This window comes from Zingiber officinale, chromosome 5B (genome assembly GCF_018446385.1).
Source record: "Zingiber officinale cultivar Zhangliang chromosome 5B, Zo_v1.1, whole genome shotgun sequence".
Taxonomy (NCBI): domain Eukaryota; kingdom Viridiplantae; phylum Streptophyta; class Magnoliopsida; order Zingiberales; family Zingiberaceae; genus Zingiber; species Zingiber officinale.
This window is the reverse complement of record NC_055995.1, coordinates 17,155,302-17,183,244: the sequence shown is the minus strand read 5'-3', so window position 1 is coordinate 17,183,244 and position 27,943 is coordinate 17,155,302. Positions and strand designations below refer to the sequence as shown.

At 37.7% G+C, this 27,943-nt stretch overlaps 1 protein-coding gene and 1 non-coding gene across 2 annotated transcripts; both read left to right on the top strand.

Annotated features, from left to right (window-relative positions):
- LOC121986538 lies at positions 1-26,862 on the top strand. The gene is made up of 3 exons (XM_042540504.1): positions 1-216; positions 25,710-26,789; positions 26,836-26,862. The coding sequence occupies exons 1-3, from the start codon at positions 1-3 to the stop codon at positions 26,860-26,862; spliced, it is 1,323 nt and encodes a 440-aa protein (XP_042396438.1).
- Positions 19,667-19,772, top strand: LOC121988196. Its single transcript, XR_006113933.1, has one exon. It is a non-coding gene; the product is annotated as a small nucleolar RNA R71 (small nucleolar RNA).
- Positions 26,863-27,943: the final 1,081 nt, after the last annotated feature.

Sequence of the window (27,943 nt, the reverse complement as noted above, 5' to 3'; positions counted from 1 at the left end):
ATGGCTAGAAGACGTAATACCAGAGCAGAGGAAACAGAGCCTCCACCTGATTTGATGCATGTAGTTACCGAGCTCCAGCGTCAAGTTACGGAACAGCAGCAAATGATCACTGCTCTGCTAAATCAACAAGGAAATCCTGTTACTCCACCAGGACACCAGAATGTAGTACCAGTAATACCTACAGCTGTTCCAGTACCACCAGCACCTGCACCACCGGTAGGCCCAGCTCCAGTGGTTCGTCAGGAGGCATATTTGATACAATGGCAGAGACTGAAGCCAGAAACTTTCTCCGGAAACTGTGAACCATGGGACGCACAGGCCTGGTTCAAGACGGTGGAAAGCATAGTAGAGTTACTGGATTGGCCTGAACACGAGAAGGTTAAATGTGCATCATTCTGTCTTACTGGAGATGCCAGAATGTGGTGGGACAGAGTAAAGACAAAAAGACAAGTAATCAGATGATGTGGACATACTTCGAAATAGAATTTTTCAAAGAATTTTTCCATATGCGCGTCACAAATAAACACTATGATGAATTCACAGAGTTCCGGCAAGGTGATCTATCTATTAATGAAGCCGTTAAGAAATTCAACCGCTTAGCACGGCTGTGCCCAGAGTTGGTCAGTACAGAGAGAGAAAGAGTCAGACTTATGCTGAAGATGCTCAGACCTGAGATAGCCTTAAACGTAGCCGGCGGAGTTAATAAACCGCAGACCGCCGAAGAATTAATCAGCAGCGCCCTAATCACGGAACACTATCAGAAGGCAATGAATGAGGGCAAGAATCAGACTCAGTCAGGGGGACAGAAATCACAAAGTAACCGAACCAGCTGGAAAGGAAATCATAGTAGCAAGAGGAAGCAATGGGGTGAATCCAAGAGTGGTCCAGCCAGCAAGCAACTCATGTTCCCCCAGTGTACTACTTGCGGAAAGAAGCACCCAGGGGTATGCCGTATAGGTACAAACAGATGCTACAACTGTGGAATGGAAGGACACATGGCTCAGAACTGCCCTACTCAGATCCAAACATCTATCCCTCCGCAGGTTCAGAATAAAGGAGTGCTTCCACATCTACAGATGATGCAAGCTGCAATAGAAGGCCCGCAGATAAGTCAAGGGAGGCTGGAAGCATCGCTAGTAGCGACGGATGCCAGAATTTTCTCCATCACCAAGGAGGATGCGGCCAATGCTTCCACAGTCGTCACAGGTCAGCTGCCTAACTTTAGTCAGTATACTAAAGTATTATCTAATACTGAAGGCGAATCAATAGTCAAAATTTTTGAGAAGCCGAGGAACATTACGCGTCGCTGGGTCGAAAACATGTCCGGACAACTCTCCACTTTGACCTTAGCACCGACATTGTTCGATAATATATTAGAGAAGCAAACTAGTGACCAAAGTCTCCAAAGAATTAAGCAAGAAACCTTAGAGGGAAAGAATGACGGGTTCCGTATCGCAGATAGTGGAATATTATACCTCAAGGACCGATTATGTTGTTGGTTGCTACTCGGAAAGCCTAGAGGTTCCACTATACAAAAATTTTGTACAAAGGTCTGAACCTTTTCCTAGCTACCATGTGTTCTTTTAAATTAAATTTTGGATCGCCTGCGGAACTTAACACGTTTGATCCAAAACTTAATCTATTTGTTCTTTTAGGTTTTGACTTGGATCTCCTGCGGAACTTAACACGTTCAACCCAAATCACCTTAAGTTATTAATTCCATTAAATATTAATTTCCATAATTGGTTCCCAGTACTGACGTGGCGAGGCACATGACCTTCTTGGATATGGGAGCAACCACCACCGACTAGACAAAACCTTTTATAGAAATCTAATATTTAATTTCCTAAAATAACTTTAGGTTAACCGAAAAGAACAATCAAATCACAAGGAAAAATAAAACAAAAGAACACAACTTCGAAAAACATATTCGAAATACTAGAATCGTAAGCCTCTTGTATTTGGTATTATTTCCAAAAATAACTAGTATGATGCGGAAAGAAAAAATACTAGTTATACCTTTTAGAAAGACTCTTGATCTTCTACCGTATTCCTCTTCTAACCTCGGACGTTGTGTGGGCAACGATCTTCCGAGATGAGAATCCACCAAAGCACCTTCTTCTCCTTTCTTCAAGTTTCGGCCAAGCACAAAGCTTCCAAAAGATGAAGATCTTTTTCCACCAACCAAGCTCCAAGGGATACAAGCTTTCTCTCCTTCTTCTTCTTCTTCTCCAAGTAGTATCCGGCCACCACAAGAGCTCCAAGCAAATAGAGAAGGTTCGGCCACCACCAAGAGGAAGAGAAGAAGAGAGGTTAGCCGGCCACAACACCAAGGAAAAGAGGGAGAGAAATAATAGAGGTTGTTCACCATGAAGCCTTCTCTACCCCCTCTTTTATAATCCTTGGTTTTGGCAAATAAGGAAATTTAATTAAAAACTTCCTTAATTCTTTTGCCATGAAAAGGAAAAATTTATTTAATTAAAAATAATTTTCCTTTTCTCAATTTACATGCCGGCCATTATACAAAGCTACAAGGAAATTTAATTAATTAAAACTTCCTAATTTGTCTCCGGAAATTTATAAAATTTCTCCAATAATTTAATCCCTTCATGATTGGTTTATAAAAAGGAAATTTAATAAATTAAAATCTTTCTTTTAAACATGTGGATAAAAATAAAGTTATCTCTAAAAACTAAAATCTCTTTTAATCTACAAATAAGGAAAGATATCAAATCTTTTCTCAATCTTTTGTAGAAACTAATAAAAGAGAATTATTAATTTTTAAACTTTCTTTTAAATCATAAAGATGGTTAAAAGGAAAGTTTTATTAAAATTTAAAATCCTCCTTTAATCAACAAATAAGGAAAGATTTCAAATTTTAAACTCTCTTTTAAACATGTAGATGATTTACAAATAAGGAAAGTTTTTACCAAAAATTAAAACAATCCTTTTAATCTACAAATAAGGAAAGAGATTAATCTCTTCTCTTAATCTTTTGTAGAAAGTTATAAAAGGAAATTTTTAATTTTTAAACTCTCTTTAAAATCATGATATCCACATAAGAAATAATTTTAATAAAAATCCTTTTAATATTCTAGTGGCCGGCCACCTAAGCTTGGGACCCAAGCTTTGGCCGGCCACCTACATGACTCATCCACTTGATCTTGGCCGGCCCTAGCTTGGGTTCCAAGCTAGCTTGGCCGGCCCCATTGGATGGGTAAGAAGGTGGGTATGCGGTGGGTATAAATCTCTATATACTAGAGGCTACGATAGGGACCGAGAGGAGGAATTGGTTTTGGTCTCCGATGAAATTAAGCATCCCGTCCCCGAACACATAACTTAATTTCATCAATAATAATTCATTCCACTAAAGAACTATTATTGAACGACCGCACCAATCCCAAATTACATTTTGGGCTCCTTCTTATTATGAGCTTGTTAGTCTCCCTGTGTTTAAGATATCGAATGTCCACTAATTAAGTGAGTTACTGACAACTCATTTAATTAATATCTAAGTCCAAGAGTAGTACCACTCAACCTTATTATCATGTCGGACTAAGTCCACCTACAGGGTTTAACATGACAATCCTTATGAGCTCCTCTTGAGGACATTATCAACCTAGTATCTCTAGGACACAGTTTCCTTCTATAATCAACAACACACACTATAAGTGATACCATTTCCCAACTTATCGGGTTTATTGATTTATCGAACTAAATCTCACCCATTGATAAATTAAAGAAATAAATATCAAATATATGTGCTTGTTATTATATTAGGATTAAGAGCACACACTTCCATAATAACTGAGGTCTTTATTCTTTTATAAAGTCAGTATAAAAGGAACGACCTCAAATGGTCCTACTCAATACACTCTAAGTGTACTAGTGTAATCATATAGTTAAGATAAACTAATACCTAATCACACTACGACCTTCTAATGGTTTGTTCCTTTCCATCTTGGTCGTGAGCTACTGTTTATAATTTATAAGGAACCGATAACATGATCTTCTGTATGTGACACCACACACCATGTTATCTACAATATAAATTAATTGAGCAACTACATTTATCATAAATGTAGACATTTGACCAATGCGATTCTTATTTCTAGATTAATGTTTATACCAAAAGCTAGGCTTTTAGTATACACTCTAACAATCTCCCACTTATACTAAAAGACTAAGCTGCCATATCTGCTTCCATACATCTGATTCCCAACCCTTCAACATGTCCATCAAAAGCTCTTGCCTTAAGGACCTTAGTGAAAAGATCTATAGGTCATCACCTGATGCAATCTAGGCAGCAACAACTTCTCCTCGTTTATACGATTTCTCGTATTGGGTGGTGCTCTATTGTGTTTACTTGCCTTATAGACTTATGGTTTCTTCGAGTTTGATACTGCACCAACATTATTACATTAAATTGTAACAATCTTTGGACAAACCAGAAATCATATCTAAGTCTATCTTGAGGTTATTGAGTCATTCAGCTTTTATGGCTACCTCAGAGGCTTGCCATATCCTAAGCTTCTATGGTGGAGTCCAGAAAAACACCTATGCTTATCACTCTTCCATAGTTATGACTATACCTCCTAAAGTAATCACAAAACCCCGAGGTTGACTTATTATTATCCCTATCCGATTGGAAGCCAAAATCCATGCAACCCACTAGGACCAAATTAACTGCCTTGTAAGCTAGCATATAATCTTTAGCGCCTCTAAGGTACTTTAATATATGCTTTACTGCAGTCCAATGTCCTTGTCAAGGGTTACTTTGATATCTGCTAACTATGCCCTTGGCAAAACAAATTTCAGATCTCGTGCATAGCATACATTAGGTTGTCTAACTGCCGAAGTATAAAGAACTGCCTACATGTCCTCAATCTCCTTTAATGTCATCGGAGACATCTCTTTAGATAAAGACACTCCATGCTTAAAAGGTAAGAAACCTTTTGAGGAGTTTTGCATGCTTAAAATGAGCAAGGATTTTTCCGATGTACCAAGCTTGGAATAAATATATTTTTTTCTTGTGATCCCTTATTACTTTGATCTTAAAAATATATACATTCTCCCAAGTCCTTTATATCGAATTATTTGGACAACCATACCCCTACTTCTGACAACATTTTGATATTGTTTCCAACTACCAAAAATGTTATCTACGTATAGTACAAGAAATACCACCACGTTTCCATCACATCTTTTGTTTACACAAAACATTATCCGTTTACTCAATAAATCCATAGGTGTGGATTACTTTGATAAACTGGATGTTCCAAGACCTTGAAGCTTTGTATCAGTCCATAGACTGATTGAGCTTGCACACAAGATGCTCTTAGCACTTTGCAATGAACCCTTCTGGTTGCTTTATATGGATGCTTTCTTCAAGACTTCCATTAAGGAATGTTGTCTTGTCATCCACTTGCCAAATAGATAAAAGAATCCGGATAGACTTAAGCATGGCTACCAGTGAAAAAGGTTTCCTTTTTCATCAAGCCTTGCTTTGAAGGTTTCTACCTTCCTGTCTATCCCTCTTTTTCTATTATAGACCTTTTACACCCAAAGGCTTTTACACCACTTGGTGGTTCTACAAGCTTCCAGATTTTATTAGAATACATATATTCTAATTCTATTATTCATTACTCTTTGCCAAGATGATTCATATTTATCTTGGAGTGCTTCGTCATATGTCCGGAGATCAGGTTCATGTCCTTCAGGGATCGAGTTCAAAAACTCTCCCAAAACATGAATCTTTTAAGGTTGCTTAACAACCCTCCCACTACGACAAGGCATTTTCTGCAATTGTGTATCATTTGTGATACGTGTTACAGTTTTCTTGTGGTATCTCATCTTGTACAGTTGGTACTAGATTAGACATGTCTTTTATTATTTTCTTAAGAACAAATTTACTTATGAGCATGTGGTTCATTATATAGTCCTTTTCTAAAAATCAGTCATTGATGTTATCAATGACCTTCTGATTTTTAAGACTAGAAACCTACTTTTGTTTATCTAGGATAACTTACAAACAAGTGAACTCCTATCCAACTTATCATTATCTCTCTTTAACATATATGCTGGATTACCTGAATCCGAATATGCTTCAAAATAGGCTTATGCCTATTCAGCAATTCTATATGAGTAGAGAGTTATGACTTGGAAGGCACTATGTTCACTTTCATTTTCAGAGTTTATCCTTAAAACAAATTTGGTAATTTTCTTAATAACTCATCATCTATCTAATTATTCCATAAGAGTTCTTTTCCTTCTTTCTACTACACCATTCTGTTGGGGTGTACCAGATGCAGTTAGTTAGGATTGAAATCCAACTTCTGATAAGTGACTCCTAAAATCTCTCAAAAGGTACTTGCCACTACGATCTTCCATAGTGACTTTGTACTTTATTCCTCCGCATCAACCTTGTACTCTTTGAACTAATCAAAGTACTTAGTCTTGCGGTACATTAAGTAAATTTATTTGTATCTTGAATAGTTGTCTATAAATTAGACAAAATATTCAATACTACCTCTTGTCTGGATAGTCATAGGATCACACAAATCAGAATGAACCGATTTCAACATATCTTTTACTCCATACCCCTTGGACTTAAAAGCTTCTTGGTTATTTTCCTTCCAAGTAAGACTCGCAGGTTGGAAAGATTTCCACTACCAATGAACCCAAAAGTTCATCAGCTACCAATGAATCCTACTCAAGTATAACTTAGCTTTAGATGCCAAAGATATAATTGGTTCAATTCCGAAGGTTGCTTTCTCTTAAAATTAGAAGATGTGTTACTAATTTCCATTTGTTGCATCGTGGGAGTTATTGGATTATAAATTGTCAACCATCATACCAGAATAGATAACTTCCCTATTTTTCTTGATAACAACTTTGTTATCAAAATAGACACAATATCTATAATAGTTTAGAAACTGAAATCAGGTTCTTTCTAAACTTGGTACGTAAAGACAATTACTTAAAATCCATATTTTATTCTTATCAAAGGATAAACATCTCCCACTGCAACAGCTACCACTTTTACAGTAGTACCCATGTGGACGGTGATTTACCTTTCATTTAGTTGTCGGGTTTCCTGGAACCCTGCAATGAATTGCAGACATGATTAATGGCATCTTGTATCTACACTCCAGGTTCTGGTAGATAACACCACTAGACATGTTTCAACTAATGAATTAAATACACCTAAACTGTTCTTAGTCTTAGAAGATAGTCTACCTTAATGTCCAAGTCCTATTTCCAATCATTACAATTGGGACTACTAAGTCTTTTCTATAGTATGACTACTGGGGATTGACAAACATCCTAAGAATCACAAAAATATTTGGTCAAGATCAACTCCTTAAAATCTCCATGAATTTTGTGTATACAAAATCGAAGAGGAGATTTTATTCATTAATTTTATTATCTCGTCAACTTTACTTTATGACGAATAAAATTAATAGTCGATCTGTCTTTGATCAAATATTTGGTCAAAACTCTTTGAATTTAAAATAACATTGATTCCTCAAACAATATTATTTAAATTCACTAACACCTCAAACACCGTGAATTTTGCATGCCACGTTAGTGTGGACGTATACAAATTCATCATTTGTAAGAGGAGGGTTTTACCCATTGACTATCTTGTCAATATAACTTTTTGACAAATAAAATTACCTCAAACACCATGAATCTTGTATGCCACGTTAGTGTGGACGTATACAAATTCAAACATTTGTAAGAGGGGTTTATTAATTTTATTATATTGTCAATCTAATTTTATGACAAATCAATAGTTGGTTTCCCTTTGGTCACACAAGTGATAGTAGTGACTCCGTTGGGGAGGATACTATTAAATGTGTCTAAGTGTATACCATTACTTGACACTAAGTCCATTAATAAGATTATGCCCCTTCCGTTGGGGAAGATCACACGCTCTTAATTAACTTCCTATAGTCATCCAAAAATGGAAGTCTGTTCTAGTGATCCGCAAACAAGCTCATCCGTTATGGAGGAAGGCACTCAGAGCCAACGCGCAAGCTTGTTTGCATCACTTACAAACCAGTAATGGAGACCATGGGATTTACTTAAAAATCCCTCTCCCACTTAGTTATTTATAAATGAGGAATTTTAACTATGCTAGCCTACTAAATATGTAAACCAACATGCACACACAACACAATATAAAAGCAATAAATAGAAAATCTAATTTTCAACTATTATGGCTTTTATCTCTAGTTGTCCTCCATGTGTTGTCATCCCAAGCTTCTGCCATATTTGGCCACTGCCTAGCCGTCGCATCCATCTTGCTCCTAGTTCCGCTGCGCCTCTGGTCCTTAGAAGGTTCCACGCTTTGCAAGATTCGATCCGCGACATAAATAGAATTTTACATTTTTGATCCTATATTCCATAAAAGGAATGTACATGTATCTAGATCAAAATAAAATCCTAATAAAACTAAATACAGCTCCTGCTGTATTTTAAAATACAATCATGCACACACATATAAATGCCCTTGACATGTCCAAGGGTCCAATCACACACATAATAACTATAAGCCATAATAGTTGGATCCTGCATCCACAAAGTTAGCACATCCTACTATTAACCTGCCTAAATTATGCATGACATGTGCATAATTAAACTAATACCAAATACACAGAGGCAAAACCCTAGCTCTGATACCAATTGTTGGTTGCTACTCGGAAAGCCTAGAGGTTCCACTATACAAAAATTTTGTACAAAGGTCTGAACCTTTTCCTAGCTACCATGTGTTCTTTTAAATTAAATTTTGGATCGCCTGCGGAACTTAACACGTTTGATCCAAAACTTAATCTATTTGTTCTTTTAGGTTTTGACTTGGATCTCCTGCGGAACTTAACACGTTCAACCCAAATCACCTTAAGTTATTAATTCCATTAAATATTAATTTCCATAATTGGTTCCCAGTACTGACGTGGCGAGGCACATGACCTTCTTGGATATGGGAGCAACCACCACCGACTAGACAAAACCTTTTATAGAAATCTAATATTTAATTTCCTAAAATAACTTTAGGTTAACCGAAAAGAACAATCAAATCACAAGGAAAAATAAAACAAAAGAACACAACTTCGAAAAATATATTCGAAATACTAGAATCGTAAGCCTCTTGTATTTGGTATTATTTCCAAAAATAACTAGTATGATGCGGAAAGAAAAATACTAGTTATACCTTTTAGAAAGACCTCTTGATCTTCTACCGTATTCCTCTTCTAACCTCGGACGTTGTGTGGGCAACGATCTTCCGAGATGAGAATCCACCAGCCACCTTCTTCTCCTTCTATCAAGTTTCGGCCACACAAAGCTTCCCAAAGATGAAGATCTTTCCACCAACCAAGCTCCAAGGGATACAAGCTTTCTCTCCTTCTTCTTCTTCTTCTCCTAGTAGTATCCGACCACCACAAGAGCTCCAAGCAAATAGAGAAGGTTCGGCCACCACCAAGAGGAAGAGAAGAAGAGAGGTTGGCCGGCCACAACACCAAGGAAAAGAGGGAGAGAAATAATAGAGGTTGTTCACCATGAAGCCTTCTCTACCCCCTCTTTTATAATCCTTGGTTTTGGCAAATAAGGAAATTTAATTAAAAACTTCCTTAATTCTTTTGCCATGAAAAGGAAAAATTTATTTAATTAAAAATAATTTTCCTTTTCTCAATTTACATGGCCGACCACACCAAAGCTACAAACAAGGAGAGTTTTAATTAATTAAAACTTCCTAATTTGTCTCCAGAAATTTATAAAATTTCTCCAATAATTTAATCCCTTCATTATTGGTTTATAAAAAGAAAATTTAATAAATTAAAATCTTTCTTTTAAACATGTGGATAAAAATAAAGTTATCTCTAAAAATTAAAATCTCTTTTAATCTACAAATAAGGAAAGATATCAAATCTTTTCTCAATCTTTTGTAGAAACTAATAAAAGAGAATTATTAATTTTTAAACTTTCTTTTAAATCATAAAGATGGTTAAAAGGAAAGTTTTCTTAAAATTTAAAATCCTCCTTTAGTCAACAAATAAGGAAAGATTTCAAATTTTAAACTCTCTTTTAAACATGTAGATGATTTACAAATAAGGAAAGTTTTTACAAAAAATTAAAACAATCCTTTTAATCTACAAATAAGGAAAGAGATTAATCTCTTCTCTTAATCTTTTGTAGAAAGTTATAAAAGGAAATTTTTAATTTTTAAACTCTCTTTAAAAATCATGATATCCACATAAGAAATAATTTTAATAAAAATCCTTTTAATATTCTAGTGGCCGGCCACCTAAGCTTGGGACCCAAGCTTTGGCCGGCCACCTACATGACTCATCCACTTGATCTTGGCCGGCCCTAGCTTGGGTTCCAAGCTAGCTTGGCCGGCCCCATTGGATGGGTAAGAAGGTGGGTATGTGGTGGGTATAAATCTCTATATACTAGAGGCTACGATAGGGACCGAGAGGAGGAATTGGTTTTGGTCTCCCGATGAAATTAAGCATCCCGTGTTCGCCCCGAACACATAACTTAATTTCATCAATAATAATTCATTCCACTAAAGAACTATTATTGAACTACCGCACCAATCCCAAATTACATTTTGGGCTCCTTCTTATTATGAGCTTGTTAGTCTCCCTGTGTTTAAGATATCGAATGTCCACTAATTAAGTGAGTTACTGACAACTCATTTAATTAATATCTAAGTCCAAGAGTAGTACCACTCAACCTTATTATCATGTCGGACTAAGTCCACCTGCAGGGTTTAACATGACAATCTTTATGAGCTCCTCTTGAGGACATTATCAACCTAGTATCTCTAGGACACCGTTTCCTTCTATAATCAACAACACACACTATAAGTGATACCATTTCCCAACTTATCGGGTTTATTGATTTATCGAACTAAATCTCACCCATTGATAAATTAAAGAAATAAATATCAAATATATGTGCTTGTTATTATATTAGGATTAAGAGCACACACTTCCATAATAACTGAGGTCTTTATTCTTTTATAAAGTCAGTATAAAAGGAACGACCTCAAATGGTCCTACTCAATACACTCTAAGTGTACTAGTGTAATCATATAGTTAAGATAAACTAATACCTAATCACACTACGACCTTCTAATGGTTTGTTCCTTTCCATCTTGGTCGTGAGCTACTGTTTATAATTTATAAGGAACCGATAACATGATCTTCTGTATGTGACACCACACACCATGTTATCTACAATATAAATTAATTGAGCAACTACATTTATCATAAATGTAGACATTTGACCAATGCGATTCTTATTTCTAGATTAATGTTTATACCAAAAGCTAGGTTTTTAGTATACACTCTAACATATGTATCCCTGAGGATCCCGAGCTGCGAAAGAAAATACTGGAAGAAGCCCATACAACACCCTACGTGATGCATCCGGGTTCCACTAAGATGTACCAAGATCTGAAAAAGAAATTCTGGTGGTCCGGTATGAAAAGAGATGTGGCTCAGTATGTCAGTACCTGTTTGACTTGCCAGCAGGTTAAAGCAGAACACCAGAGACTTGGAGGATTACTGCAGCCAATCCGAATTCCAGAATGGAAATGGGAAGATATATCTATGGATTTCATCTCGGGTTTACCCAAGATAACAAATGGCTACAATGCTATATGGGTAATTGTGGACAGATTGACAAAATCTAGCCACTTTCTAGCAATTAAGATGACCTATTCTGTTGAGCAATTAGCTCAATTATACGTCAAAGAAATTGTCATATTACATGGGATTCCTAAGACCATTATTTCTGACCGAGATGGTCGTTTTGTTTCACATTTCTGGGAATGTGTTCAAAAAGCCCTTGGCACCAAGCTATTGTTCAGCACTGCCTTCCACCCCCAGACGGACGGACAAACAGAAAGGGTAAATCAAGTACTAGAAGACATGCTACGGGCTTGCGCCTTAGATTTCAAAGGGAGTTGGTGTCGATATTTAAGTTTAGCGGAATTTGCCTACAACAATAGTTATCAAGCTACTATTGGAATGACACCCTACGAGGCCCTGTATGGAAGGAAATGTAGGTCCCCTATATGCTGGTACGAGGGTGGTGAAAAGAAGGAGATGGGAGTTCAAACAGAATTTATTGACAACACCACCCGTGCTATACAGAACATCTGCAAAAGAATAGAAACAACTCAGAGTCGACAAAAGAGTTATGCAGATAAGAGATGAAGGCCATTAGAGTTCAGTGTCGGAGATGCAGTGTTTCTCAAGGTAGCTCCTATGAAAGGAGTGATGAGGTTCGGAAAGAAAGGAAAACTAAGCCCACGTATTGTAGGCCCATATCAAGTTCTGAAAAGGGTGGGCAAAGTGGCCTACGAACTAGCGCTACCTCAGGAGATGTCTGCTATCCACAATGTGTTCCATGTTTCGATGTTAAAGAAATATATTCCGAGTATGGACCAGGTGATTGAACCGCAAACCGTACAAGTACAAGAGGATCTAAGTTACGTAAGTCGACCGGTACAGATATTGGATCGAAGTATCAAAAGACTAAGGAACAAAGAAGTACAATTAGTAAATGTTTTGTGGCAAAATCAACGGTTCGAAGAAGCCACATGGGAGCGAGAAGATGATATGAAGCAGAAGTATCCGGAATTATTTTAAGTTCGAGTGCGAACTCTTATGAGGTATGGGGGACTGTAACACCCATGGAGTACTTAGAAAAATTTTAGATATTTTTATCATGAATAAAAATAGGCCTTATGTGGAATTTGCAAAAATAATAAAAAAATAAAAATAGAACCAAAAAGAGAGATGACCAAGGCTTGAACCTTGGATCTCCTACTAGATATATACATGTGTTAACCAATAGACCAAGAGAAATTATTGTTAAAGAAAGAAGTGACAATATAGTTAAGGGTAAGAAAAGATATTTTGTTTCATTGAGAAGGAGAAGTTAGAGTTGCCCTCTCCCTCTCAAAAGAAAAGAGGTTTTTTACTTCCTCTTTTCATTAAGGAAAAGTAAAAGAAAGGAGAAGGAAAAATACATTTTCCCTTCCTCCTCTCATGATGAATAAAAGGGGAAATTAAGAAGAAACTTCATTTTTTCTTCTCTTCCTCCTCCCTCCTCTTCCTCACCGTGACCAAGGAGCCTCCCCTACCTCTCCTTGCCGAAACCCAAAAACAAGGAAGACCCCTCTCTAGGAAGGCTCCACAAGCAAGATCTCTCTTTCCTTAAGCGAATAAGGATGTAAGTATTCCCTCACCTGTGGTACAAGTTGCTTATGGTTTTCTCGAAAGACTCGAACTCTTAGAATTTGAAATAAAAGAAGAGAAGAAACCATGCTTATGAACTTGATAGGTTATGATATGATTTTAGTTAGAAAGGAAATTATGTGTGTGATGTTAAGCTTGATCTTCTTATTGAGATGTTTATTAACATTTTCTCCTTTTTATAAGTTTCGGCCATGATAAAAAATATAGGGTTCATGAGGCTTAAAACCTAATCTAACTTGCTCTTAGATTTACTTATGATGTGTTATAAAAGTTGCTAGAGATTCATGTTCATATGTTATCTAGAGATTTTGTTCTTGCTTGAAGAAGGGTTCGGCCATGATAGAAATATAGGGTTCATGAGGCTTAAAACCTAATCTAACTTGCTCTTAGGTTTATTTATGATGTGTTATGAAAGTTGCTAGAGATTCATGTTCATATGTTATCTAGAGATTTTGTTCTTGTTGAAGAAGGGTTCGGCCATAATAAAAAATATAGGGTTCATGAGGCTTAAAACCTAATCTAACTTGCTCTTAGATTTACTTATGATGTGTTATAAAAGTTGCTAGAGATTCATGTTCATATGTTATCTAGAGATTTTGTTCTTGCTTGAAGAAGGGTTCGGCCATGATAGAAATATAGGGTTCATGAGGCTTAAAACCTAATCTAACTTGCTCATAGATTTATTTATGATATGTTATGAAATTTGTTAGAGATTCATGTTCATATGTTGTTAGAAGCTATGTTTTGCTTGAAGAAGTTTCGGCCATGATGGAAACATTAGGGGTTATGAAACTCAAAACCTAACTTAGTATGATCATAGACCTCCATGTGATATGTTATGAATTTAACTAAAAAGATTTATGTCTACATGTTGTTCATAAGTTTATTTCCTAGTTGTGAGGTTTCGGCCAAGATAGTGATTTAGGGTTTCATAAAGCTCTAAACCTAATTTAGCATGTTTATAAGTTTCCTTGTGATATGTTATCAAATTGGCTAAGTATTCGTGTTAAGAGATTTATTAGAAGTCCACTTCTTGTTGCAAGATGTTTTGGCTATGATAATTTTTAGGGTTCATGAAGCCCAAAAACCTAAGTTAGTATGCTCATAGGTTCCTTGATGATATGTTATAAATTGGGATAGAAACTTGTACTTATATGTTGCTTAGGAGTTCATTTTCTACATGATGGAGTTTCGGCCATGATGAATCCTTAGGGTTCATGAAGCTCCAAAACCTAATTTAGTGTACTTATGGACTTCTTTATGATATATGATGGAATTAGCTAGGTGTTCATGCTACATGTTGTTTAGAAGTGTACATCCTTGGCTTATGAAGTTTCGGCCATGATAATAATGTAGGGTTTCCCATAGCTCAAAACCTAATCTAGCATGCTCATAGACTTCCTTATGATATGTTAATAATGTGGCTAAGTATTTATGTTCATGTGTTGCTTAGAAGTTTACTTTTTGTTATGATGTTTCGGCTATGATAAGGTGTTAGGGTTCATGAAACTCAAAACCTAACTTGGTATGTTCATAGACTCCTTATGATATGTTATAAGATTTGCTAAGTATTCATGTTGTATGTGGCTTTGGAGTATTCTTTTGTTATGAACTTTCGGCCATGACTATAACTTAGAATTCAAGAAAGTTTTTAACTTAAACTTAGCAAGCCATGAATTTGCTTATGATATGTTTTATGTTAAGTGTGCATGCTTTATGATAAGATCAGTAACATGTTGATTATGTATGTTATGAATTATGCATGATATGATCCTTATGATGATTATGTGCTCAAGCATGTAAGATTTCAACATGTTGCATGCTCATCTATGTAAGTTTATGAACGAAGCATGATAATGGTTTTATATGATGACCATGTGCCAAGAATGCATGCCTTATGATATGATAAAAAAATAACAAAGAGTTGCTTCCCTTAAGTTGGGATTAAGAGCACTCTTCATGTTAAGACAAGAGCATGACCTTATGATGATATGATATGGCAATTATGATGATATGATATGCATGACATGTACTTTACTTTGTATGGCTTGTACCAAGGGTGGGCTCCATAAGCGCCCCTAGACCGACGGACTATGAACGGGTCTAGTAAAAAGGGATGGGCTCCTTTGTACACCGGACCAACGGACTATGAACGGGTCTAGATCCCTAGTAGGTTCGGGGCTAGCTACCCTGTCCTAGGGATTGCGCGCATTTATGTATGTATGTGGTACAAGCCGGGCCCTCATGATGATGATATTATGTTCAAGTATTAAAAGATATGTATAAAGACATTTTGCACTCAACATGGCATATGTTTTAAAAAGGCATTTTGCATAATGCACCCATTCTTATATGATATGTTTCTTTCCATGTTCATGATATGTTATGCTTCCCATGGTTCACCTCATATGATTACTTTGTTTATGATATGTTAGAAACATGATTCATAAGAATATGTTATGATAAGAAACCATGCTCACATAGTGATGATTATGTTATTTGTTCATTGATGATATGCTTGTATGATTATGCTTGAGATACGAATTTTTGTGAGTAGGAAAGAATCTTACTGAGCCCGTGTGCTCATAGCTTACTTCCTTGTACCACAGATAAAGGCAAGGGATGGATGACCTAGGGGAGCTACAGGAGAGGCAAGGAGGTGTGTGTGGCAGTTGCTCGGCTGGGACGAATAAGACCTGCTATAATGTTTTGTTATGATTGACAGGAACCATTGTATTTATGTTACATTCCAGTATAACTCTATGACATTTCCGCTGCTTTAAGTTATAAGAAAGAATTTTTGAATATGTATGTATCCTGGAATGGTTAAGTAAGTAAGTAGCCCCGTCCCTCTGAGTAGCAGGGAGGGCTGGCGTTACAGTTATAAATAAGGCTAAACGCCATTATGCTTGGGCGGCCTTTGCCTGACCGAGCATATATGAGCACAGAGGCGATCACTCGGCCTTTTTTCGATCGGCGATATATCTCTCCTATCTTTCAAGACTTAAATCACTCCTTCACTTGCTCGACCCATCTAACATAACTGTATCAAACGCGATTAAGTAGAAGAGGTAATTTAGGAAGTCCAATTATAGGGCTATCCTTCAATCACAAGAGCCCTCGGTCCACGTTCTTAGATTATACAAGTCACTTCCTAACGGTAGATTAATGTAATTAAATAGAAGAGGTAATTTAGGAAGTCCGATTATAGGGCTATCCTTCTGTCACCATGGTCCTCAGTCCATGTTCTTAGATTACTCATATCACTTCCTTACATTAATTTGGGAGAACCCTATAAACTCTAATTAATTTTTCTAACAAGGATCAATCCCTATGTTAAGATCTTTTGGCTCTAGAAATTAGATAAGTATCGATGCCCTCTGTCACGAAGGGCATAATATGTCTGGTTGAATGGGTATCCTTCTGTCCCAAGGATCCCCCAGTTATCCAATCTAGTAGCAACCTTAACATAAAGACAAATCCCTTATATCTACATGAATTGTCCTCACAAATATTTCGTCAAATATATACAAGGAACAATACACAATAGAGTATTATATAAACACTTCATTGCATGGGAAAATGTCCAATTACATAGTTCATACATCACAACACATCACAACTACTTCCTACATCCTAGATCTGGAGATCTACTCCATTACAAAGGAATTACAACCAAAGACAATAAGTAAAGCAATCTACAACTTAATACATGGAGATAGAGAGAAGAGAATGCTTATTTTTGAGGCGTAGCATCCTTGGAAGCGCTCCCTTACTCCGGAGAAGGACAAATCAGTGATGATGAAAGATCTAGGGCCTCCCCAAAGGGGAGAACCCATCCCCAAGCAATGGCGAAGAGCCCCAAGACAAAGATGGATTAAAAGGGGTGAAAAATCCCTTTTATAGGCTTAGACACGGGTCATGACATGGCCCGTCCACACGACCATGTATCCCCCATGACCATGTCTTGTTTCTTCTTTGGACTAGTGACATGGCCATGTGGTTCACACGACCATGTTTTGCTTTAGTTCTGGATGGGCTACACGGTCGTGTGGCTCACATGGCCTAGCGCTTTTTGACCTCTGGAAATACTGCACGATCGTGTGGCTCACACGGCCTAGCTGTTCTCGCTCTCTGGAAATGTCGCACGGTCGCGTGGCTCACATGGCCTAGCTCTGGTTGTGCTGGTGAGGTGACATGACCGTGTGACTCACATAGCCTAGCTTTGTAAGCCATTTTAGCACCTCTTATCGTGATATTATTGAGTTGAGATCTTCATTAAAGTTGTATATCTTGAGGTTAGCTACAATTTGGTATAAAGAACATCCCAAAAATCCAATGGAGGACAAAGTTATGCCTATTTTACTCTTGGTGTACAGTGTAAAAAATGTAGGATTTGACATGGCCATGTGCTAAGGCCGTGTCTCATAGAAACGCATTCTAGACATTCAAGATGTAGTTTTCTCTAGTTGAAGTCTTCATAACAGTTGTAGATCTTGAAGTTATCTACATTTTGATATTATGAAAAACCCATAACTCCAACCGAGCATAATGTTATGGCCATTTTAGTTTTAGTCTGCAATGTTGAAAATTCCACACGGCCTTCACACGGACGTGTGGATTCCACACAGCCTCCACACAACCCCCACATAGCCTCCACACGGTCAGAACATGGAAAAACTTGATTTTCGCATGCCCGTGTGAGTTCCACATGACCTAGACACTTTGGAAGCTTTAGACTCCATTTAAGCATTATATTTGCTCCAAATCACGTCCTATCAATCAAAACAAGCAAAGAGTAGATCTCCAAACAAAAGGAGTAGAAATATGACATTATAATGAAAAGGGTGCAATAAACATAGATTATACTAATAAAATATAAGTAGATGTGCATTAAAGAATGTATAAAAGTGTACATAATCTACGCACATCAGGATGATACAACCTCCTACTTCCACTAGCACGTTTTCAATGATACTCATTGGATATCTACATGAATGGTTAGTGAGTTGCAATGCCATAGTGGTTAACTTAAAGTTTTCGAGTCCCAGATTATTACAAATTGAAAAATAAATGAGACTAACACTAGCTCCCAAATCATATAAATCCCTACTAATGATTGTAGTTCCTATCTTGTAAGAGATAGAAAAACTTCCTGGGTCTTGAAGCTTAGGAGGCAAGGTGTCTAGCAGTAGAGCACTGCACTCCTCAGTCAATGGCACAGTGTCATAGTTTCCCTTCTTTCTTTTGTTGGACATTATGTCTTTCAAAAATTTTATAAATTTTGGCATTTGATACAATGCATCTATTATAGGAATTTTGATGTAGAGTGCTTTGATTTTCTCCAAAAAATTTACCCAATTCTTCATCTTTCTTGGTATTGGCAAGTCTTTGGGGGAAAAGGAATTGCTTGACTTTGAATTATTGGTGGATGAAGCTCTTCACCCTGAATGGTACTCTCCTCCTCTTCTTGAGTATTTCCAAAGTGAGATGAGGAAGGAGAGGGCTTTCCATGAGTGTCAATCCCTTTGTTGGAAGCAAATACTTGGGGATCTCCCAAGGTCTGTCTGCTTCGAAGCTCAATCCTATTATAATGCTCAACAGAATTTGCATCTGACTTTCTTCGAAAAAATCTTGGTGCTCTTGAGGATGATGAAGCTATCTATTCCACCTGTCTATTAATCATTTTCATATTCTTTTTAGAATATTTCATCCTTTGATTAAGTTTCTTGAGGTCATTTTTCATCTCCAACTGTGTAGAATCGGCTCAAGCAATTTATATGTTTGGGATGGTTGATAGCTTTGTTGTTGTTGTTGTTGTTATGGTGGATAACTTTGTTGTTGCCCTGGTTGATAACTTTATCTTTGACCAATTGGTTGCCCCTAATCTTGATTATTTTTGTAGGAGATGTCCAGGTGATTATTCCAACCTGGATTGTATGTGTTGGAGTATGAGTTATTCTTCCTTGTATTGAAGTTGCCTATAGAATCACATTGTTCAATTTGAGCTAATAGAGCAGAAATAGCTCAAAGTAGGCAAACTTCTTGTACATGTTTTGTAGTTCCACATGATTCACATACTCCTACAATTGCATTCACATTATTGGTCCCCGTAGATTCAAAAAATTTTATTAGGGCATCCATTTTTGCCGATATTAGACTCAAAACATCAATGTCATATTTACTAGAAATTTAATTGGATTTCCAAGGAATGAACTTCCACTTCTTTCTGATGCCTGCTAATGATGATTAAGAGCCACATTTCTATTATTTCTTTGGCTTCATCAAGACTTTTGTTCATAAGTGCTCCCCCAGCCGTAGAATCAAGAGATACCTTAGTATACTTAATTTCGTTATAAAATGTGTGGATTACTAACCATTTTTCTAAGCCATGGTGTGGGCATAATTTGATCATGTTTTTAAATTTATCCCATTCTTCATAGAGAGATTCAGTGTCAGTTAGTCTGAGGCTGGCAATTAAATTCTGTATATGTGTTGTCTTGCCAGGTGGGTAGAACTTATGAAAAAATAATTACTCACACTATTTCCAAGATGTAATGTTATTTGTATGTAATGAAGAGAGCCACAATTGTTCTCTATCTCTTAAAGAAAAGCCAAATAAGAGCAATCTAATCGCTTCAGCAGGTATTCCATTCATCTTCATGGTTTCACATATTTCATAGAAAACCTCTAAGTGCTAATTAGGATCCTCATGCGGTACTCCTCCAAACTGATATTGTTGCACCATAGTTATTACTGCAGACTTTATCTCAAAATTGTTGGGTTCAATAGATGTTCTTGTGATGCTAAACCGAAGCCCTCGAGCATAAGGTGTTGCATAATCTTTGAGAAGTTTGTTTCTATTTCTGTTCTTGCTTGCTCTTCTTATTGCATCTACAAGTTTTTTCTTTTCAGAAAGTCCTATCCATTTCAGGATCAAGAGATAACAAATCTCCTGTAGGTTTAGATCTACTCATACAAGAGGAAGACTTAATCAAATCAAATGCAGAATTTCAAAGTGCAGAAATTAAATTGCAAGACAAATAGAATGTGGAAATCAAAATAAATGCAAAAAGCTAAGCATAGAAAAGAAAATGTAGAAATTAAAATAAGAAAGTGCAAGATATATACAAAAATAAAATGCAAAAATATTTATAAAAATAAAAAGAAGATAATATTTAGACTAACTCAAGTGTTCGTCAACTAATATTAAACGCATAATCCCCGACAACTGTTAGGACCATTAGTGGCCGGCTAGAGGAGGGGGGGGGGGTGAATAACCCCTGCACAAATAAAAAAAAAATACCTTTCTCAGACAAATAACTTAATTAAAGAACACTTGCATTAAATAATAAATAAACTGAAAAGCAGAGGGTTAGAGGTTTTACTTGGTTACAACCGGGGAGGTTGTTCATCCAAGGAATATAGTAGCACTAGTTTTTCCTTTAGGCGGAGAAGCCTCTTTACAGCAGTGAAAGAACAGAAAATAAAAAGTTAAACAAAAACTGAGATGTGTACAAGTGTTGTTGCAAGAATGCTTGTTGTATTGAGCTTCTTGGACCAAGGTTTATTTATAGCCTTGGTCGGGCCACCTAGAAGAGTTCTAGGTACCTAGAGGGGGATAAAGTTTTATCCCCTTTGCAATGGATCATGGTCAAATGCGATCCAGATAAAACTCCGTTCCGAGTGCCTGGACCAGAAAAGTCAACCATGTTGACTTTTTCCAGTCCGGACCTTCCTCTCTAGCTCTGCTTGCTTGGGTGATTTCGGCCATCTGGAATAGGGCTCATCCGAACCCAACTTTTGGCCTTCTCCTCGTGCAAGATTTCGTTCTGGCTTCTCGTCCCTCGGGAATGCCGCCGCCTCCTTCTCGTCCACCCACGTACTCTTTTACAGCACCTCGTTCCTCAGACGCACCGAGCCCGTCGGCTCTCTCCTATGCCGTCCTTCTCGCTAGCTACGTCTTTTGCTCGACTCTCTGTGCTCCTAAGTTCCTGCACACTTAGACACAAGGTTAAACACAACAGGACCTAACTTAACTTATTTGATCACATCAAAATAACCTTGGGATACCAACAATCTCTCCCTTTTTGATGTGAGTAACCCAAGTTAAGTTAGGGTAAACCAACATAAAATAAAAACAATAATTTTGTAATTAAAGTGAAAAAAGTGAAATTTGAAATTACTACCTCCCCTTAGACTTAATCTTCCCTTCTCCTCCTTTGATCACATAAAAAATGGGGTACCAAAAAAAATCTAAGGGTTAAATTTTTCAAAAAAAAAAGGAAGTTTTTAAAAAACTCTGAAAATTTTGAAAACTATTTTATAGCACTTAAAATAATTTTAGAAAAAAATTCTAAGTAAAAAAATATTGATATCATAAAAAAATATCAATATTTTTCTAAGTTTGCAAAAACTAATTTTGTAGAAATAATTTTGGAAAAAGTAAAGCTGATACTTAAAAAAACTTTTAAGATAAAATTTCTAAATTAAAAAAAAAGAGTAACTTTTTAAAGTATTTTTTTACTTATAATTAAATGCTTTATCAGTTAGTCAATTAAATATTTTATTTCGTTAATTGGCTTCCAGCCTATGGTGAGGCACTAGACCTTCTTGGTTATTGGATCATCAACCACTTCTAGACAAAGCCTCATAATGAAATCAAATATTTAATGTACTTTCTGAAAGCTCTAAGTCTAATTAAACTTTAATTTAGACAAGTCTTTGGAACCCAATATAGGTTCCTTCCAACTGGGTTAACTAGAAATTTCTTTGGTATATATTTTTGAGAAATTTTTCTAATTTGTCCTTTGTAGTATAAAAATACCAATTTAGACCATTAAATTTTATACTACGTGTATTATACGAGCATGCAAGATTTTTCAAGTTCTTTATTTCTTTTATCAAAATATCATTCTCAAATTTTACTTTGTCAAATTCTTCTAATGGACAAGATTTAGCTAGAATTATTTCAACTCTTTATTTTCTTTTTTAAGTTTGCAACAATCTTTAGTTAATAATTTAATACATTTAAACAACTTATCAGGTGGAAGAGATCGTACCTGACTTACCTTGTCAATCTCGTTGTCCGTAGCTCCCCATGAACTATTGCTTTCTTTTGTTGGAGGTGCCGCGGGTGCAAGCCAAAGCCAGCTGTGAAGAGGAGCTGGAGGTGCCTTCATGGGGACTGAAGGTGCCTTGAACCGTGGCTTGGAGGCACCTTGGAGTGGCGTTGAAGGCGCCTCTAGGCGGATAAGAGGCAACGATCCGAAGCTCATCTCAGCGTTCTATCCGGGATAAAAATTGGGTTTGAGGCGCCTTGGGCGAGCACTGGAGGCGCCTTAAACGTCCAATAAAAGGACATCTCGAGAAGTGACCATCATATCTTCTACCAAGTGACCTTTGTGCTACAAGCTGCTAACAAGGCGATCTTGAAGTGCTGCAACGAGATCTAGACGACCCGAAGCTTTAAAATTGCTCATTCTTGTTGTCGGTATTGTAAGGTCTCCCTAAGCGTTGGTTAAGAAGCTTACTATAGATCATAATTATATATATATATATATATATATATATATATATATATATATATATATATATATATATATATATATATATATATATATATATATATATATATATATATATATATATATATATATATATATATATATATATATATATATATATATATATATATATATATATATTTATATATAACTCGTTAGGATCACACGAGTGTTAATAAAGGGAAATAAAATTATGAAAATTTAGGAATTCTGAGGGTTTTTTCAGAATTTAAATGTACTTGTCCAATATGATTAAGGGGGAAATAGGAAATGAAGTTTAGGGAAAATATATGGTACTTTATGTAATTAGGAGATGATTAACCTTAATTCCCCTACCTAATGTGAACATGACCTAACTATAAGAGCTCACTGTTCATTTCCTCATTACATCTCCTTGCCGATTCCGCCGACCCTTCTCTTCTTTCCATCTTTCCCGAGTCGACAGAGCCACTCGTCGAGCCATTTCGTTGCCTAGCTGAGCTTCGCAGGCGGCGCCACAGCTGACGGGGCACAACGCGAGGACAAGTGGAGGCGAGACGAAGAAGAAAGAGGCAAGTGTATCTGCCTGTGATAATCTGAGATCCGTAAGGTATAGAGACGTGGAAAACCTAAGGGAAATGAGGTTTGGTATGGATTTTTGATTGGGTTCCTTTTTGTAAACGTTCTGATTGTTTTCCCGGAGATTTTCTATTTTGTTTTTCTTGTAGACGCGTTCGATAGTTTTCTTTTCTCTTGTAGATGCTTCCAATTGTGTTTTCTCTTGTGGAAGCATTCGATTGGTTGTTCTTTGTAGACGCTATGGATTTACTTCTCCTCTGAGGAGAAGTGTTCTTGCTGGAGGTTTCGGTCGAAGGCTTCAGCTCGATCCGCATATGATTCTGAAATGTTCGACAGTGATTTCTGTTGTGATGAGGTTGAATTCTACAGTGCGTTCTACTGGAAGTTTTGACTGGAGTCTGATGAATTGGAGTTCGAGTTTGAGTTGTGTATTTTCTTCGTGATGAACAAGTGTTGGTGAGTTGTGCGTTACCTGTTTGCTTTAATGTCAGATAGAGGTAATTGTGTGATTTGAGCTCTGATTGGAGTTTTGGATTCGGCTGAGGTTTTTTCGTGAAGATTCGGAATTGGGTTCGTGAGTTATGTGGCTTGGGTTCCTCTTTGAAATTTTTGGACAAATTTACTCAATACACTGCTCTGTTGCAAATTGTTGTTACAGGTTCTGATTCGAAGATTTGTGAAGAACTTGCGGTACTGTTGGTTCATTCTTATAATGTTGTAGGAAGATCTTTGTTGATTTATTAGTGGAGGTGTTTTGTTTCGTGATGATTATTGGATCTAATAGTTAGTTAGCAAGTTTTCTTTTGAGATTTGATTCTGTTGGGTCTTCTTGTGTGCAAACGGTTTGAAACATTCCATGGGTATCGACTTCTTTTCACTTAAGCTGTTAGTTTTGTAATATAAGCTTAGTTGCCAATTACCAGTCTTGTTGCAAATTAATACCTATTGCCATTTATCAGTTTTGTACAAATTAATATCGGTTTCTGTTCATAAACCCTCCTATGGTATGTGTAGGTTGAACTACGAATGGTTATGGTAAATTGACAAGTTTACAATATATGATGATCTGAATTATTGTTATGTTTATGATATGGGTAGAATAAGTTTTATGTGGCTAGATGGTTGAATATGTGCATATGTGGTAGCAGTACGGGGTGGGTGACCCGGGATGAGCTCCGGGGAAGGCCCATCCAAACTTGACTGATACTGGAATTTATGTTAGCTTCGGCTATATGACTGCATGTTCTCTAGGAGATACCTCTAGGATCATGGGACTGGATTGACTGGCTCTAATTGTGGTTACCGGATATGTGACATATTCATCTTATTTAGCTGTGTAGGAACTTTATTTATCGCATCTTCCTTCTCTATTATACAACCCTTTTAAATATGTTTTTTTATTATTTAACTCCTATCTCTACTACTTTTTGGATATCATGTTCCATCACATGAGATTATACTTGCTGGGTTGTAGACTCATGATGCCTACATTACAGGTGAGGATGTGTCTCCGGACACGGCGGAGGGCCTACGGACGGAGTAGGCGAGGAGGAGAGATGGACGCATGGCGTTGTCCGGATATTAGGAGTGCTGAGTTTATGTGCTTCACGGGAAGGGGCTTTGCTACGGAGAGGTCAAGGGTTTTGATTTGAAATTTTATTTGTCATACTTTGTGAGAGATGTTGGTTTTTATTTTCGATAAAACAGAATGTTTGATTTGGTATCGTGTCATAAGTATACGCTTGGTTTGTGTTCGGTGGGTGATGCACTATATATAAAAAAAAAAAACTTGAGGGTTGGTTACGGGATGTTTCAGTTGGTATCAGAGCGACACTCCTAAGGGACATCATGCGTCAGCCATCTCGTCAGGAACTCGACTACTTCAGCCAACAAGTTTGTAAGATCTACGTTATTTAAGTTTTGTATTTAATGTGATAACTTAGTCATACTATGATTGATATACGGATATGTAATCATGGGATATAAAAGAGATTAAATCGGAAATGTACAGGTTATGGTTGGGAGAAGGAACAACAACAACGGAGAGATGGGTGGTCAGAACAACCAGTTCCTAGAAGGACTTACAGCACTCCTACATGAACAGAACCGCATTCATGGGGAACAAATTCAACAAATACTGCAGGCTAGGGAGTAGGGGAGCACACCCAGACGTTCTGCACCTAGCACGCAACCGGTCTACAAGCAGTTTCGGGAGCTTGGACCGACGGAGTTTAAAGGCACCACGGACCCGATCGCTGCAGAGGGATGGATTCAGTCTCTAGAGACGATATTTGACTTCATGCAGCTCACAGATGCGGACAAAGTCAGGTGTGCGATATTCATGCTCCGGGATGATTCTCGAGTATGGTGGGAGGGTGCGCGGCTGATTGTAGATCTGGCTACTTTGACTTGGACTAATTTTAAGGAGGTATTCTATGGAAAGTATTTCACAGTTGACAACAGGACACGGCTGGCACGGGAATTCTTGGAGCTTCGCCAGGGAGATTTGTCAGTGGCGGAGTATGTTAGGAGATTCGAGAGAGGACGCTATTTCGTACCTATGATTACTAGCCAACCAGTCGAGGAGCTGAAGCACTTTACAGAAGGTTTGAGGCCGGCTATTCGCCATGATGTCAGGCTGAGTCGGGTCACCACATTCCGAGAAGCCGTTGACCAGGCACTGATGTCCGAAAGAGACAGAAATGACATGATCAAGGAAGCTCAGAACAAGAGACTGAGTTTTCAGGGACGGGATCAGCAGGAGCCGGGGAAGAAGAAGACAATTCCTGGTCAGAATTCAGGAAAGCAGCCGTTTAAGCAAGCACAGCCGCGTCAGCAAATTCAGAAGACACAAGCAGCTGAAGGCACTGGTTTCAGGGTCGAAAACAAGGTTCGTTGTTCCAAGTGCGAGAAGATTCATGCTGGGCAATGCTTAACAGGTACAGATGCGTGCTTTATGTGTAAGAAGTCAGGACACTTCGCGAGGGAATGCCCACTGCTCAGGGAGCCAACCAAAGGGAGAGTATTTGCGATGACACAAGAGCAGGTGGATCAGGACACGACTATTATCACAGGTATGATTTATGTTGCCAATATTCCAGCCCATGCATTAATAGATTCCGGAGCTACACATTCCTTTATATCTGAGGTCTATCTCACAAAACTGGGCATTATACCTGAACGAATGGTTGCGGGATATAGTGTTTTATTACCATCGGGGGAGGAATTGCATAGCAACAGGATGGTAAAGAACTATCAGATGATGATGCAAAACCATATGGTGGGCGCAAGGTTCATCGTGTTGGAAATGACAGAGTTTGATGTGATCCTTGGCATGGACTGGCTGGTTCAGCATGAGGCAGTCATAGATTGCAAACAACGGACGGTTAAGTTGAAGCTACCAAATGAAAAACTTCTCATTTTTCAAACAGCTTCACAACTGGCCATTCCCCACATGATCTCCATGTGTAAAGCTCGAAGAATGCTAAGCAAGGGATGTAAGGGTCTTTTAGTCCACATTTCGGTTAAATCGGAGGCACGACGACCAAGTTTGGAGGAAGTGGATATAGCACGAGACTTCCCAGAGGTGTTTCCAGAGGATGTTACAGGACTCCCTCCGAATCAGGAGGTGGAGTTCGGAATAGAACTAGTACCGGGGACTATGCCGGTGTCAAAAGCACCATACAGATTGGCGCCTACCGAAATGAAAGAGTTGAAGGAACAGTTGCAGGAATTGCTGGACAAGGGTTTCATTCGACCAAGCGTGTCACCATGGGGAGCACCGGTGTTATTCGTACGTAAGAAGATGAGACTATGCGTCTGTGCATTGATTATCGGGAGCTGAATCGAGTGACAATCAAAAACAAGTACCCATTGCCCAGGATCGATGACCTGTTTGACCAGTTACAAGGAGCAACAGTGTTTTCAAAAATCGACTTGCGATCAGGGTATCACCAGATGAAGGTAAAGGAGAAGGATGTGCACAAAACAGCATTTAGAACCCGATACGGCCATTATGAGTTCCTAGTTATGCCATTTGGACTTACTAATGCCCCAGCAGCATTCATGGACTTGATGAATCGGGTATTTCACTCTTACTTGGACCAGTTTGTTATCGTCTTCATTGACGATATATTAATTTACTCTCGAAATTACCAAGAACATCGCTTGCATTTGATCACGGTGCTGCAGACATTGAAGGATCATCGGTTGTATGCCAAATTTAGCAAGTGTGACTTTTGGCTGAATCAGATTCCATTTCTAGGGCACATCGTCTCAGGGAACGGGATAGAAGTGGATCCTGCCAAGGTTGAAGCAATCCGGAATTGGGATACGCCAAAGACTGCTTCCGAGATACGGAGTTTCTTGGGTTTGGCAGGTTACTATCGGAGGTTCATCCAGAACTTCTCTCGTATTGCTTTGCCGCTGACCTCGCTAACTAAGAAGGGGGTAAGATATGAATGGACAGGTCAGTGCAAGAAAAGCTTTGAGGAGTTCAAAGAAAGATTGACGACGGCACCAGTGCTTGCATTACCGGAC

Bases quoted from the DNA above. Each gene is read 5' to 3' on its own strand.
- LOC121986538 (XM_042540504.1), top strand. From the start codon at position 1: ATGGCTAGAAGACGTAATACCAGAGCAGAGGAAACAGAGCCTCCACCT. The intron at 217-25,709 runs GTAGGCCCAGCT...GACTTCATGCAG, and splicing joins CACCAGCACCTGCACCACCG to CTCACAGATGCGGACAAAGT. The intron at 26,790-26,835 runs GTTAAGTTGAAG...TTTTTCAAACAG, and splicing joins TAGATTGCAAACAACGGACG to CTTCACAACTGGCCATTCCC.